The sequence below is a fragment of the Lipotes vexillifer genome, unplaced genomic scaffold, assembly GCF_000442215.2.
Source record: "Lipotes vexillifer unplaced genomic scaffold, Lipotes_vexillifer_v1.1 scaffold189, whole genome shotgun sequence".
NCBI classification, from domain to species: domain Eukaryota; kingdom Metazoa; phylum Chordata; class Mammalia; order Artiodactyla; family Lipotidae; genus Lipotes; species Lipotes vexillifer.
The window spans coordinates 3,828,374-3,844,347 of record NW_006785816.1 but is presented as its reverse complement, the minus strand read 5'-3'; the positions used below and the strand labels follow the sequence as shown (position 1 = coordinate 3,844,347).

General features: G+C 34.0%; 1 protein-coding gene and 1 non-coding gene across 3 annotated transcripts in view; one reads left to right on the top strand and one right to left on the bottom strand.

Moving 5' to 3' along the window:
• Positions 1-15,974, top strand: part of KIFAP3 (kinesin associated protein 3) — a 162,509-nt gene that overhangs the window by 115,055 nt on the left and 31,480 nt on the right. For both annotated transcript variants that reach the window (XM_007458132.1, XM_007458133.1), the window contains one exon: positions 11,473-11,662. In XM_007458132.1, coding sequence (XP_007458194.1) covers positions 11,473-11,662 — 190 coding nt within the window. The remainder of the gene's footprint in view (positions 1-11,472; positions 11,663-15,974) is intronic.
• Positions 9,551-9,623, bottom strand: TRNAG-UCC (transfer RNA glycine (anticodon UCC)). The gene has a single exon. It is a non-coding gene; the product is annotated as a tRNA-Gly (tRNA).

The following is a 15,974-nucleotide window of genomic DNA, read 5'->3' as shown; positions in this document are numbered from 1 at the left end:
CCTTGTACCTGGTATGTGCTAGATGCTGGATTACTTTGAATATTTTTCTCACCTATGGCATACGCACATGCACAACCTACTTCCTTCTTTGGACTGGATTTACACTGTTTATTTCGGCTTATCCTGTAAAAAATTTCTTGAATATAGCCTATACAGTATTTTTTCAAAGTTTTACTTAAGTGTTTTAAAAGGATCAGAGTAGCAGTTTAAATAATCAATTAACACCTTCCTTGAAATCCTCTAAGTTGGCATTTCTGCTAGTGATTTCATTACAAAGTCAGATTACCACCAGGTACTTTCTGGTCCATTTCATGCATTTTATTTTAGAAATTCATCTTATTTGATTTCATCTGTTTTTTTGGATTTGACAAAATATATCATTACTGGCTTAAAACTAAATCTTTAAACCATTATTGGCTTAAAACTAAAACTAAATCTTCACATTTTACCTTTGATATCTAAATTAAAATAGGGAAGCTTTATGTATTAAATCCTTGCTTCGCCAAGATGTTTCATACATATAAGCCACTGATCACAGGGTTTATGAACAATATCATGACTCATGTACTATTTTCTAGATCACTAATGTCATTGTTGTATATAAAGTATATAGTATAAGAGTAAGAAACTTCTTAAAGTTCTATATCTGATTATCTTACCTTAAGCAATGAGGAAAAGAGAGATGTCAGTCTGTTATGAATTGCTTTTATCATACTTTTAAAATTACCTTCTTTTGAGAAAAAGTAGATGGAAGGTAAAAATATGTTTAGATTTATATATTAGGTATGTTTGGTTTAGAATACAGGCTAGTGGTAGTTCCAAAAGGCCAGCTTAGTCTTATAAAAATATTTATTGCAAAATGTGAATTTATTTGTCATAAGATAAAATTTTCATTCCCAATTATTTCTAAGCTCTGGGCCCAAGCCTCTCATTTTAAACAGGAGTTATCAGGAGTTATCCCCACCCTGTGTCTTCTGTCCTAGCTTTCTCTTTCTCTCTAGAATCAACATTTTGAAAAAAATGTCTACATATTATTTCCTTCATTTCTTCACTTTCCCATCCTCCTTTCTACATTCCCCTTTCTCCTTTCTACCAATTCTTGCTTCTGCCTCCATTACTGCATTGAAGTGGTGCTTACGAAAGTCACCTTGACCTTCATTTTTCTAAATCCAATGAATATTTTTAGTCTTCATTTTACTTTGTTGATCCTACCCTCCTTGCAAGAACTTATAAATCCTGGTCAGAGTTAAAATATAAAATCACAAAGCAAATTATTTTAGATTATTACATTCATAAAAAGCCTTGTGAATAAGAGGACTTCCAAGAAGAATCAGCAAAATGAAACTGGTGATATATCAGCTAGCTCTGTCTGGTTCCCTAAGATGCTGTCTGATCATGTGAGTTAGTATAAAACAAATTTGAACAAGTAATCTGAAAGTTCACCTAATCTCTCTATACCTCTCTACACTGGACTTACAAAGTAAGTATTTGATGTGGTGCCAAGTAATTTTAGATTGTTTCATTTCGTACTTTGTAAAACTTAAGTCTAAAAAGATACTCAGAAATACTAGAGTTGTTAAACTAAGAATATTTAAAGATATTCACATGTGAATTATTCATGTGATCTGGAAGTCCTATGCCGTGCTACTCAACTGAGTCATAATCATAGCTGAGGTTCTTAGAAGAGAAGAAATAGTACAATACAGCTGATAGGTGGGCGCCAGACTCTGGAAACATCCCATGTTCTGCTAGAAGAATGTTTTTATACCTTTCTGCTATTATACACCTTGTAGGATTCAAGGCCCTGGCTCAATTTTATCTTGGTAATAGGAAACTGCACCACCAGGGGCAGCTTCTTCCCAAAACATTTTTCTTCCCTTCTCAGTTGAGTAGGGATTCTGATCTTAGATTCAACTTTTGGCCTCTATGAAGTGGCAACTTGATCCAATAGAGTATTGCATTTAGAATACAGCTCATTCTAGTTCTCTCACCTGCTGAATAATCTCAGGCAATTCATTTAACTTTTTGAAGATTTAGTTTACAGTGACACTTCTGAGGATTAAAGAAGTTAGAGAAAATATATATGAGCCTCTGCCACATGATGGTCACTCAATATGTTTTGTTCAAACTAAACCAAAATTCACACCAAGTTGTGAAGTTTATATTATAGATTAAATATCTGGATCAACGTTTCCTTTCCTTAGTACATTTAATTATTTATGTTATTTTCTGTTCAACTTTTAAAATGATATGGGAAGATAATCTGTTCACAGTTTGGATTTAAACTCTGGAAAGTTATTTGGAATATATATTTTGGCCAGACATATTTCTATTTTTAGTTTACTTTAAGATTGTCCTGAAAAATGGCTGAATTTGGCACTTTAAGACTTCATGTCAGGGAAGTTAACAGAATAGGTCAATTTACTGAAAGGTGTTGATTAGGACAGTGTAGAGAAATAGGAAGCTACCTTTGCTAGTGTAGAAGTGCCCCATATGTTAAATTACCCATGTTCTGAATCTGTGGTGACTAATTTGGATTTGGACTCAATTTATCAGACCAAACCAGACTAACCTCAGACCAAAGTTATACTCCTGGTTTGCTGGGCCTCATTTGGAAGAAATTTGAGGAGTGGGGCATTTTAATGCATCAGTAAAAAGACAGCTTCTCAAGTCCACTTGGGACGTGGCTGCCATTCTTTAGTTCTTTGAGCTCAGACTCTATTACTGATCACAACATAGGGTGTTATTTGCTTGTCCCAAATCTTTTTAAAGAGTAAAACAAGAGGAAATTGACTTAATTTGAAACAGGAGAAACTTTGATTAGACACAGCAAAGATGATGAAACACTAGAAATAGGCTGTCAAGGGAGAATGTGAAGTCTGTCCAGTTATCATTAGTAACAGCTAAATAACCAACTTTCTAAAATAGTTTGTTAGAAACCTGCCTAAAATGGAAGTGGATGATTTCTTAAGACTCTTTTTCTTTTTTACCTCTAGATTTTGATTTCCGAGTATTCTTGGCATGGCTATGATCAAAAAAATACAGAAAGAGTGGGAATATTTGTAGCTTAAGGCGATTTATCTTTAAGAAAGCAAACTTCTTGCACTCAAGACAAACATAATGGAATAATACCAAGAAAAATTAGATGCCTTGCAAACCTTAGGGAAATATGCCCTCTGCAGTAAAGTATTCTTTCCCCAAATTATAGAAATGTTATATTAGTGATGAAGTGTTTAATGTATTTAGGCCCAGGCCCTCAATTGGTGAATTGAAACAGATATGTGTTCATAGTACTCTTTGTACCGTAGAGGATTACGTGTTTGGTGATGCAGTCTCTGTTGCCTCATCAGCAAATTGTTGCCTGTCTGACTAGGCTTTGCATGTAGCTTTGGGAGGCAGGGAATGGGGTAGCTGCAGAGAAGAGAACGGAGGCCAGGAGAGAGGAGCCTAGCTTCCTCATCTTCCAAGGGAATTATACAGCAATTGATCATTGCCTTTTCTCTTCCAAGCCTTGAAGATCATCAAGGGAAGATCAGAACCCTCTATACATAGAGAGCTTCTGAAAACCCAATTAGATTTTTATCCCTCAGTCCTTCCTCAGCTTTGTATGAAGTATTTGAGAACCTCAGATTCCTCCCCAATTAGTAAACAATTTCCTCCCCTGACATTACTGGGTTGTCAAACATTTAATACATGTTTATTAAGCACATACTGTGTTCCAGACAACTAAGGTTGACACTGGGAATAAAAAACAACACGAAGTCTCTAGAATATAAAAGTTTACAATCTAGACACCAGGATACTGTCGTCTAGACATGAACTGGCCTTTCAGGAGCAGTACTACTACATGGGCTGTCAATAGATATTCTGTACTAATGCATTGCACGTTGTATCTACAGGATGTTTATGGAGAAGGGAATGTACCTAGAAGGGAATGTTCTCTGGTAAAATACTGATGTCTGTTGTCTTTCTAGCCAGCCACAGGCCTACATGTGATTTGATACTAACACAGGTTTGTGTCACTAAGATTTTGAATGGCAGCTTTTTCTCTTTTAACTCTTAATTTTGATCATTGGCAAATTGTGTGTATTAAAATAATCTGGAATTATTTTAAACTACGAAAACAAGGTGCTATCTTCATTCTAGGATAGACACAATTATATTTAATAAGACTGGTATATTGAAGTGAGATAAACTAATGTAGGTTTACATGTAACCTCTAAGACATCAACTGTTATAGTCCCCACAAAATTTACCGGGGGAAGCCTGTGTCAGACAGAAAAGGTGGATTTATTAATAATAAACGTCTAGCAAGGGAGAACACTTTTTAAAAATGTCTTATAATATCTTTTTTGTGTGTGTGTGTGTGGTATGCGGGCCTCTCACTGCTGTGGCTTCTCCCGTTGTGGAGCACAGGCTCCGGACGCGCAGGCTCAGCGGCCATGACTCACGGGTCCAGCCGCTCCACGGCGTGTGGGATCTTCCCGGACCGGGGCACGAACCTGTGTCCCTTGCATCAGCAGGCGGACTCTCTGCGCCACTGCGCCACCAGGGAAGCCCTAAAAATGTCTTATAATATCTTGAAAGGGAAGTTATAGAGAAAGTTTCATAGGGTTAGGATTAGGGTTAGCTTAAAACTCAGGTTATTTCAGGACAGGATTTCAAAACCATGAATGGGTAGGGATTGGTAAAATGGGTAGAAGGTTTTTACTTTTAATTGGCTTGCAGGTCGGTTATGGGCACAGAGCGGGGATTTTCAAGTGAGTTGTTGACAGAAACTTCTAAAATGTTCTTTCCAAAGCAGGTGGAGTTGCTTCTTGTTCTACAGTCTTGGCAAATTTTCATTTCTCGGATTTGTAAGTTTGATGTTAATTTCTCAATTCCATACAGTCAAATTGGGCTTCGTGAGATAAACCCAGTTGGTTTTAGTGGTTAGCCCTCTTATGGAGTTCATTTTTATATTGCACAAATCTGAAAGGCAGAAATTTAAGATATTTTTCTAGTTTATTAGAATTTACATGCATATATATATATATATATATATATATATATATATATATATATGCATGTGTGTGTATTCCCTGCCAGTATTATGCATGTTACTTTATTGGTTTTTTTAATTGTCAGCAGTTGGATTTAAAAAAAAAAACAAGCATGGTATGAAAGAAAAGTCATGATTCCTTGCTTAAATACATTTTATTTAGTTATATCTTTTACTCTGTGGACATGATATTTGAAATGATATTACACAGATGAGCCTCCTCAGTGCTTTAAACAGAAGTTGAAGAGATAATTGTACTTTGAGGTCTGGTTAGAAAATGCCATAGTCAAGACTAAAGGGCAACATTTGGGACAATACTATTAAGAAATAGGTAGTATGTGCATAAAAGTCAACAACTCTATTATGTATGTGTGTTTAATTATGTGTTAGATAAATATAGATAATATATACATATCATTGGGAGAAGTATTTTCTAAGCTATGAAAGGCATCTTTTTAGCAGCTACTACCTTAATCTTAATGAGCAACTAAATTACTCTAGATCTGCTTTAATTTAGTATGAAGAATTGTATTAAATAAACCATATTACATTCTCAATTAGGGGGCAGCCACGTTAAAGGAGAAAGGAAAATCTGTTTTCCATCAGTTACGTTAGAACACAAAGCAGATCTATGTAACTCTGTGTTACCCTGTAGTGTGTTAATCAGATACAAGGTGTGACGGAAGCCAGTGACAAAGAGTTTTCCTGATAGTGAACAGGCTCTGATAATAAGCTGGTTAAGGCTTCATAATGTTTCAGTGGTTTAGCAGTAAACAAAATGATATAGGACTTCAAAAAGGATGGCACATTCCATATAAAATCAAACCATAAGTCTTTTGTGACACTTTAGAATTTATGAAAACTAGTGCTTAAGGTCATAATGTCAGGAGCTGAGAAGAAAATAAAAGACAAAGCATGTGTACCTTAAAATACAAGACAAACTAGAGTCCCAAAGCAAGGATATCGGTGCACTCCTTTTGAAAAGAAGCATTTCAAAAATGAAGAAAAAACAACTATATTCCTAGAGTATTTCCACAATAACTTGATAAATTTTGATGACATTTCTTGCCTGTGTTTGAGCTATGACATCCCTGAATTCCCATATCTATTTTCTGATAATGAGGGGACAGTGATATAAGAGGGAGGTAGAGATTTGGGGGAGAGGGGTTAGAGGGAATTGGTTTTAATTGATATATGTTGAATTTATTAAATTTTGATACAATATTCATTTAGAATTGCTATGTAATTTTTAAAAGATGACCTCTGTATATTGCTATTATTCTGCAGTTTGGGGGGATAGTTATTTCAACAGCTGTATGAGGTAATGGTATTAATTATAGATTTGTATTTGAGGAATTTTAGAACTTGAATAAATCTTAGATTTGTTTCATTTTACAATTGAAGAATCTGAGACCAACAGATTTTAAAATACCTTTAGAAGGTTGCATATTTCTGTTACTATCAGAACTAGAAGGAGAACCCAAGTCTCTTGGCCCTTATCCAATGTTCTTTGTATTATACCATACCACATTATTAGTGTCTATAAATTCAGACTCTGAGACACAAAGAAAGTATGACTTTGCCAGGGCTATTAAACTATACTCATTGAGGATAGATACAGAAGATAGCTGAGACTAGGGATTCCAGAATATGCTGGTCCACTGGGGTATGATAAAGCTTTCACTGGTTTTCACTAAAATGGAAAAGAGAGGGAAAAGAAAAAAGTGTGTGTGTGTGTGTGTGTGTGTGTGTGTGTGTGTGTGTGAAAGTGAGAGAGGAAAGAGAAGAGAGAGACCAGAACTGGGGAGGAGTTGTAATTGTAAAGTTAAAGTGTTTTAGTGTTGGGAAGGTGTATCTTTATTTTGAGATCGTCTTTCTCACATTTTTAGTCTTAAAATGGCCTTTCTTTTATAAAACAGTAATAGTAGGTGGAAGTTGATTTACATTTAATATCAGTCCCACAGATTTACTTTTTTAAAATAATAAATTTACGGGCTTCCCTGGTGACGCAGTGGTTGAGAGTCCGCCTGCCGATGCAGGGGACACAGGTTCATGCCCCCGGTCCGGGAAGATCCCACATGCCGCGGAGCGGCTGGGCCCCTGAGCCATGGCCGCTGAGCCTGCGTGTCCGGAGCCTGTGCTCCACAATGGGAGAGGCCACAACAGTGAGAGGCCCACGTACCACAAAAAATAAAAATAAATAAATAAATAAATAAATATATTCGTTTATGTATTTCTTTATTTTTGGCTGCATTGGGTCTTCGTTGCTACACACGGGCTTTCTCTAGTTGCGGCGAGCGGGGGCTACTCTTCGTTAAGGTGTGCGGGCTTCTCATTGCAGTGGCTTCTCTTGTTGCGGAGCACGGACTCTAGGCACGCAGGCTTCAGCAGTTGTGGCACTCGGGCTCAGTAGTTGTGGCTCGTGAGCACAGGCTCAGTAGTTGTGGCGCACGGGCTTAGCTGCTCCACGGCATGTGGGATCTTCCTGGACCAGGGTTCGAACCCATGTCCCCTGTATTGGCTGGTGGATTCTTTTTTTCTTTTCTTTTGTGCTCCGCGGGCCTCTCACTGCTGTGGCCTCTCCCGCTGCGGAGCACAGGCTCCGGACGTGCAGGCCCAGCGACCACGGCTCACGGGCCCAGCCGCCCCGCGGCATGCGGGATCCTCCTGGACCGGGGCACGAACCCGTGTCCCCTGCATCGGCATACGGACTCTTAACCACTGCGCCACCAGGGAAGCCCTGGCAGGTGGATTCTTAACCACTGCACCACCAGGGAAGTCCCAAGTCCCACAGATTTACTTTTGAACGTTTCTAAAATCTAAAATTCTTGGGACCGCTGTCCTAACCTATTAATTCACTACGGTTGATAAATAGATCTTCAACATCCATAAGCTAAAATATTTAATTTTCAAGAAATATGGAACATAAAAATCAGTGTTTCAGAAACATAAAGATGAAAAATACAGCATCATATAGCAAAACTGTACTATCTTTTTTTATTCTAACCAATTTGCTATTAAGGAAAAAGAAATGAAAATATTTAAACAAATATTGTGTTCCTCATAACATGCTTCATTCCAGGATGCTACATTTGGTAAATATTCGAATACCTGAGGCTGCATTATCACAAACTAGAACAGACCTTTATGGCACAAGTATAATATCTTAATAATGTTTTATGCTTAGCCTCTAAATTTAAAAATGCATGTTTTAAAACATCCTCCAAAGTTAGCTGTTAATATTAGAATTAAGAAAGTCACTGAAAACTAGTATATACTAGTATTTATTGTGGTTCTATCTAAGGTCAAGACATTAGGGTATTTTTTCTATAATTTCCAACTTTCAGTCAGGAAATAGTTTTATAATGGAAATAGTTTTATAATCATAAAACTCCAAATGTTTTCAAAAAGTCATAACTGCTTGAGACTTTAAGGCCTTGATACTGTTTGGTCAGGGTTTTTTGCCATTTTCTTTCCTATGATCTATAACAAAAAGCTTGCTGTATTTAACAAGTCTCAAGGCCATCTTTTGTGAAAACTCCACGTGTCATTGTAGTGGATTCATTGTAGTAGGAATCTGTAATCATTGTTGGATCTTCTGCAGAACATAATTTTCTATATCCTAAACGATTACTCAGCTTGATATAGAATAACATATTCTGTTTCATATTTACTGAGGGAGAAAATTTGTTTTTGTTTTTTTTCTGAAGAGCTGAGAAGACAACCATAGTTGTTATCCAGTAAACAATAATGTACATGTTACTCATTATGTTAGTCATAGAAAAGTAAGCCTGTTGTTTTATTGTACAAAAATACTTAAAATAAGAATAAAATTATCTTTAATAAAGAAAATAGTACAATCTATATCATTGTTACTGTACTTTTTGGCCTTATAATGTTAAGAGATGCCCTGGGTCTGTGGGTTTGCTCAGTCGTAAACTGATACTAAAAAATAATCATAATAAAAGGAAGGCAAAAGCTTTAAAGGAATTCAGATCAGCATAAGGGTAGTCTTATTAAATCTGATGCTAACTCACTGCATTGGAAAATCAGCTTTCCCAAGACACTAAGAAGTCAAGCTTTAGTGTCACAAGCTAGCCATGGAGTCTCATGGATGTTTTTGGTTTGTGTGTTTGGACTTCTGTCAAATATAGTGTAGATAGTCTTTAAACAAAAAAACTCAGCCTTGTGTGTGTAGGTTCATTAATAAGAACATTGCAGTAAGTTTAAAGGATAATAAGGCTTAAGTTAGAAAGGCTGTTGTTTGTGATGAAAACAGCTTATTTATTACACATTTCTACATTTATTAGATGTATTTTTATTATTAAACTAGAATAGTAAAATCTTACAAGAAGGGTAGAGATGATAACTCATAGAATAAGCGTGAATTTTCTTCTTTGTGCAGAACATTACTTACTAGGCCAAATACATTTTTATGGATATGCAGTTTAAGGATTTACTTTTTTATTTTATTTTTTTGGCCACACCATGCAGCATGTGGGACCTTTGTTCCCTGACCAGGGATCGAACCTGTGCCCCCTGCATTGGAAGTGCAGAGTCTTAACCACTGGACCACCAGGGAAGGATTTACTTTTTTAAATTATACGTACCCCTGTAACGTTTCACAGATATTCACAAGAAGCAAGTTTTAGCCTTAGTGGAATAGCAAACCCCATATTTTACATGCTTTGGGTGCTCGATGATTTCAACTTCTGTTCTTACACTAGGAATCCACATGCTTGAACTTAAATTATAATAAAACATTCAAAACATATGTCTGTCATCTTCCTTGGATACTTCTTCATTCAGATAATCAAATTTTAAATTTTTCTACCAAAATGAAAAGTTAGTTTTATACCTCTTGCCAAGTGAAACAAACTACTATTCATGAAAGAAACAATACCACTCAAATTAGTTCCAGTATTTAATGTAGGTCTACTAGGATATCTAGTATTATAAGGCATATTCTATTAAATATTGTGATTATAACAGTTGAATTAATATTTATTATTTTAAGTAAAATGCAATAATATTTATGATAACTCTTTTATACAATTTAATTTTAAATAATTATATTAGGAAATAAACTGACAACTAATAGGAATTTTAATAGATAACCACTAGAAAGAATGAACGGTTAATAATTTGGTGGCAAAATTGCCATTAGCAGTACTATAGCCAAAAAATATCTTCTACTTCCACCAACCTAAGTTGAAAAGTAACATCTATATAGTTTCAGAGTTGTACAGTATAGAACACACAGTCTAACAGCTGACACTGCTAAGAGATATATTGATAATGTGAAACTTAAAATTTAACAAGAAAAATTTTGATAATAATAAATACATTTATTATAAATTTCATATGTATTCTTACATCCCAGAAATTTATTCTGTGATGACAGTTTTGGCTTCAGCCTTACTTGGCTTTGTATGAAAATTGCTCAGTATTTACCTAAAATATATATTTGGTCCACCTCTTAGTTATCATGATCAACCTAACTATTGGAGGACAGTAGTATTGCCTGGCACCTTTCCAACTTAAAATAAAAATAGCTATAAACAAAAGTGTTAAAGAAAAGACAGAGGAATTTAAAACTAAGAACCCAGTGATTAGGATAACAAGAAATACCTGAAGCCTTTTTCCCATCTAAGTCATCAGTGGTACTGTCCATTAATTAAGTGAATACACTTGTCAGAAGTAACCACAACCTGTGGAGCTAGATAGGTTCAGTTGTAACTTTTGTAATAATTTGCCTACTTGCCCTTCAAAAACATGCACCAATGAAGTTCTTTGTGAATAGATGCTACAGATACAATGAATAAGCCACAGTCTTGCTCCTCAAGAGTTCATGGTTAAAGCAGGAGATGTTTAAAGAAATAATTATGACCAAATAAGACATTATTATTTTGTGGTTGAAACAAAATTGAATTAAATTCTGCTATTTGTTTTTTGTAGTAAACCATTTCAGTTTTTAGGAGAAATTCTTCAATAATGCTTTTTTTTTCCTACTGAAAAATGTTATCTAAACAAAAAGATACAGCGAAAGATGTAATTTTAATGCTCAACCACCTGTCATTAGTGCCACAGTAATTATAGCCACAAAACTCTTTGAAAGCTGAAGTCTGGTTGCTTACCTAAATTCTAGTAATACTTAGATAAAGAATTTGTGAAATTTGAACTTTTCCAGTTTTTGCCATTGCCAATGGCGATTGATTGATAATCCAAACAGAGATGTCTTAATATTTGTAATAAATTGATTTTTATTGATTATCATGTACAGTAATTCTGAACAGGTACTTTTAATGTTTTCTCTGACCCAAACAAAGGCCCCAAAATTCTCTTCTTATAAGCTAAATGTACTGCTATCTGAGTGCCAAGGAAGTGCCTTCATAAGCTTACATAAAAATAATTGACTTTGTTTGCAATAGGAATATGATGAAGAATGGGCTAAGAAAATTCAGAGTGAAAAGTTTCGCTGGCATAACTCTCAGTGGCTGGAGATGGTAGAGAGTCGTCAGATGGATGAGAGTGAGCAGTACTTGTATGGTGATGATCGAATTGAGCCATACATCCATGAAGGAGACATTCTCGAGAGACCTGACCTTTTCTACAGCTCAGGTAAAATGATAACCAAAGCAAAAATAAGTAGTCTGTGTGTGTGATATAAATAGGGATTTTTGTCTGCCAACCTTGCCTATTCCCAAGCTTTGTAAGCACTTCTTTTAGTATATAAATGGCCTTCTGCTAATGATTTTAGACATAACATCAGTACACACACCAAGCAAACCTATTAACTCACCATTATTTTTTTCCAAGTTAGTCTTTGATATGATCCCCATTAAAAAGGCTCTGTTTGATGTGATCCCCATTAAAAAGGCTGTGACCAGGAAAATTAATTGCTCTTAGTTTATTATTTTCTAGAATGTGTAACTTAAAATGACATCTTCAAGATTTCTGACTTCTGTTTGAAAATGTGATATTTTTCTCTATTCTGCATTTATTTAAATGTATAATTTACTAATTTATGTTTTCTTTTCCAGTGTGTTTCATTTTAACAGTCTCATTTTGCCATGGTTTTGCTTTAGTTTCGAACTAGTAACCCCTGTTTGGTTCTCTGGTTGGGGAGATTTAGACACTTTATAGCAATAGTTTTTTCATTCTAAACTCTTGCTAGTATTTTCAAGGCAAAATTTAATTTTTACATAGAGCTTACATACCCTTGTTGATTCTGCCATCCTGCCTTTTTCCAGGGATTTTGGTACTAAGAACAGTAAGTTTTTGCATATTCTCCCTTTTAATGTGTTGCACTGTTACCAGTATTAATTACTTCATTGAAGTCATTTAGTTGAAGAGACAAAAGAAGGGATTTCTAACTAAGATCTGTAGCAGGTTGCAAATAAAAAGCATTTAAAGTAATTGTATCTGAATTAATGGCTCACCTTTTTTTCCTACTATGTATTCATTCATATATTTTCATAATTGTATGCTGTGCATATTGCCCATAAGGCTGCATTATTTTTGTATTTGATATAGGTACTTGAATCCTGGAAAATTGGTACTTTACTTTGAAAATTAAATAGATTTCTTCCTAACTGAACTTTACAGTAGTTATGAAATACTGCTTTGAGTTTCAAACCAGATGGAGTAGATGATTACTTTCAACCAACCAGAATTTCTTAATTCAGTAATGGCAAGCCGCTGTTCCTTACCTAGTCAGATATTCATGAAGTAGAATGATGTAAAATATACATGATGTGAATTTTTTGATAATAGAAATCAGAATTTCTTGGAATCAGGTTTCTTGCTTTGAAAATTGATAGATAGCTACTTTTCAGTGTGAATCAATGAGCAGTTTCCAAAAACGAGTAAAACTTGTAACCACCTCAGTATTTAACTTTGTTGTTTTAATACAATTAGAATTTCAGAACAGATTTCTAAAAAATTATACCACTTTTCCAAAATTAATTCATTTAAGTTGACCCCTTAAAATGAAAATCATAACATTTTTCTGTGAGATACAATTAAAATGTACAACCTATGCTTTTGTGAAAAATCTGAATTGTACACATTTTTATATATCTAAATTTAGAAACAGCCACAGCTGATGGAAAAATAAATAAATTTAAGCATTCGACGGGTGAAATGTTATCTTTAGATAGCCTCATGGTTGTTTTTTTATACCTATAGCCTGATGATATGGTACACACTTGACAGCAGAGATTACATTGCTATGAGTTTAAAGATATAATTCTCATATCAAGCCACCTGTACTTTTTTAGTTTATTATTTTACCTACTTTATTTTTCATGAATAGTTCATCAACTAAGTGAGTCTCTGTGGTGTTTTTGATATGTGTCATGGAAATCTCGACAATGCTAGTCTCTTGTCTTTTACTGTGTGCAGTTGTATCTTCAGAAACATCAGATAAATTTGTAACACTGCAGATTTGTTGGGATGCTTTAGCTATCTTACTTAAGTCTCTGGCTCTCCATGAAACTTTAGGCTGCTTCTGATAAAAGCAACTCTAGTAGTTTTTCAACCACAGAGTTTAAGCTAAATGGCCAGTGATACCCTGGTCTTATCTTTTATTTAAAAATGAAATAGCATTTGCTACTTGCTGGTCATTAGTATTGCTCTCTATGTTTTCCAACTGTTAGACATGTCAAAATGTATCTGTTTCTTTCTTGCTATTATTTTTATAAAGGACCCTCATTCTGTTATCTGAAATAGGAATCTACTTATACATCTCCTTATAGTTACATTATTTTTTTTTTCTTAGTCTAAAATAATTGTGATTGCAGTTACTGATTAATTTCCTTTTCTATCATGAAAATGATGCTGTTTGCTTTAGTACTTTTTACCCACAGAGGAAGTATATTATAATTTATAAAGCTGTATTGCTACTACACATTTCTAAATTATTTGTTACTTTTTTGCTGTTGTTCTTCATTCATTGTGATGAATCTTATTCTTAGCATTTATTATGTAACTATATTACAGAATACGAAACTTAAAATGGTTTATTTCTGTCTCAGGATCATTGTAAAACCATAATTTTCATTTACCTATGTGTTTATGTGATGTATCTTATCAGGTGTAGCCAAATAAGTTATGATTTATCTATTTTAGTCATTTCTTTTTCTCATTTTCTTCACTCTTGATATGTTTCCTCCCACACAGTCATGATTTCACTTTTAGCTAGTTCACCAAAGAGCCTAATACTACGTTTTCATTTGACTTTTAGAAATAAAATTTACTTCATTAACAATTTATAAGAAGATACTGAGTTTTTGTATTTTTTTACTTTTATTTATTCAATATGTATAAGCCAGTTTTTTTTAGCTGAGTTTCAGAAATCAGAAAGTTGATAAATTATCTAGTTGATAATTTTATCTGGCAGTAAATTTGCTTTGATTTCATTCTTGTTCCAATACATACCCCATTTTACTCATAACCACATTTATCATCATTACTTAGAGCACCTCAAGAAGGTGTGTTATATAACTATGGTCTAAAAGGTTTCATGTAATTTAATAACCTAAATGTATATAATGCTCTACAATTTACAAAGTGCTCTGGTATATATCCTCTCTGTCTTCTATTTGTTCTCTGGGCATTTAAATGTTACATGAAATTCTTTGATTCCTTGTTGCTATCTTTGAAACAGTAAGGTTAGAGTAGGAGCTTAAAGAAGGACACTCCTAGATTTATCTGAATACGTGATTACAACCAAAAATACATGATTCCTTTTCAGTATTTCTATAAAAATTAATTTTGGTTACAGAATGCTGAGAAACAGATAATTCCAAAGAAGTTGAAGTGCTTGAGTTGATGATTTAAGATATAATTTAACTTTTATACTTCATTATAGTGAAGAATGATTGCTCATATATCAGAGTTACCTAAATTTTGTCAAGTCATTAAAGGGCAGTGTAGAAGCTGTAGTTTACTGAATGAATTGCAGGGCCTTAGGATTATTAAAAATTAAGTTCAGAAGTATAAATTTACTCTTTATTCACATAATATCAGGCTTATTGTATTACTAAACTTACTGTATTCTAGGTTTATAAAATTTCTTAAACTAGTTGTATTCTGGGTTTATAAAATTTCTGGCTGAATCTTTAAACTCAAATTTTTTTAGTTTCATCTTTATTTGATGAGATCCCCGTTTGTAGTTCCCTGTATTCCATTTATCCTTTTTACTTATTTTTCCCTTTGAAGACAATGAGAGCTCTGAATCAAAATGAAGATGTTGAGAATTTGACAACAGTTTTTCATTTAAGTTCTTCCTCATCTGATTCACTTCACTAGATCGTGTTTCATGTAATATTAACTTTAATGTATAATTCAAGTATTTTTATTTGGTTGTATTTATATGAGTGTTATATTTCTGAGTGTTAGAATCTTTTATGCTGCTGGCATGCTGAATATCTTTGTATTCATTTTCAAAGTGTGGTATACATTTTATTTTGGCATTACTTAGCTTTGTTCCTCTAAAATTGGCAGATTTCTTAACTCCTGATCCTAATTATTTGGTTTTAATTTAACAGAGAAACTTGTTGGTTTTTGTGGTCTTCACCTTGTTAATTTTAGCCAAACTTTCACAGTCTTAGATCCATAGAAAATTAATTTTTTTAGCCGCTTAATTCTCAATCTATGGTGTCTTGGCATTCCCATAATTTCATTTTTGGTAACTTTTTTTGTGTTTAGCTGGACTTTTGGTTTATAGAATTTTTAACTTTTAGAGGACACAGAAGCTGGACTACATACTTTTTAGCTACTTCTTAAGTATTTTAAATTTACTAAAGTAATAAGGTAAATACCAGAGGTATTATTAGCAATTCAACAATTAAATAATAATGCAAGTCTTTAGTATATGGTATGTAACAAATGGATATATGTAACACATGAGTAGTACAGGAGTCTTATG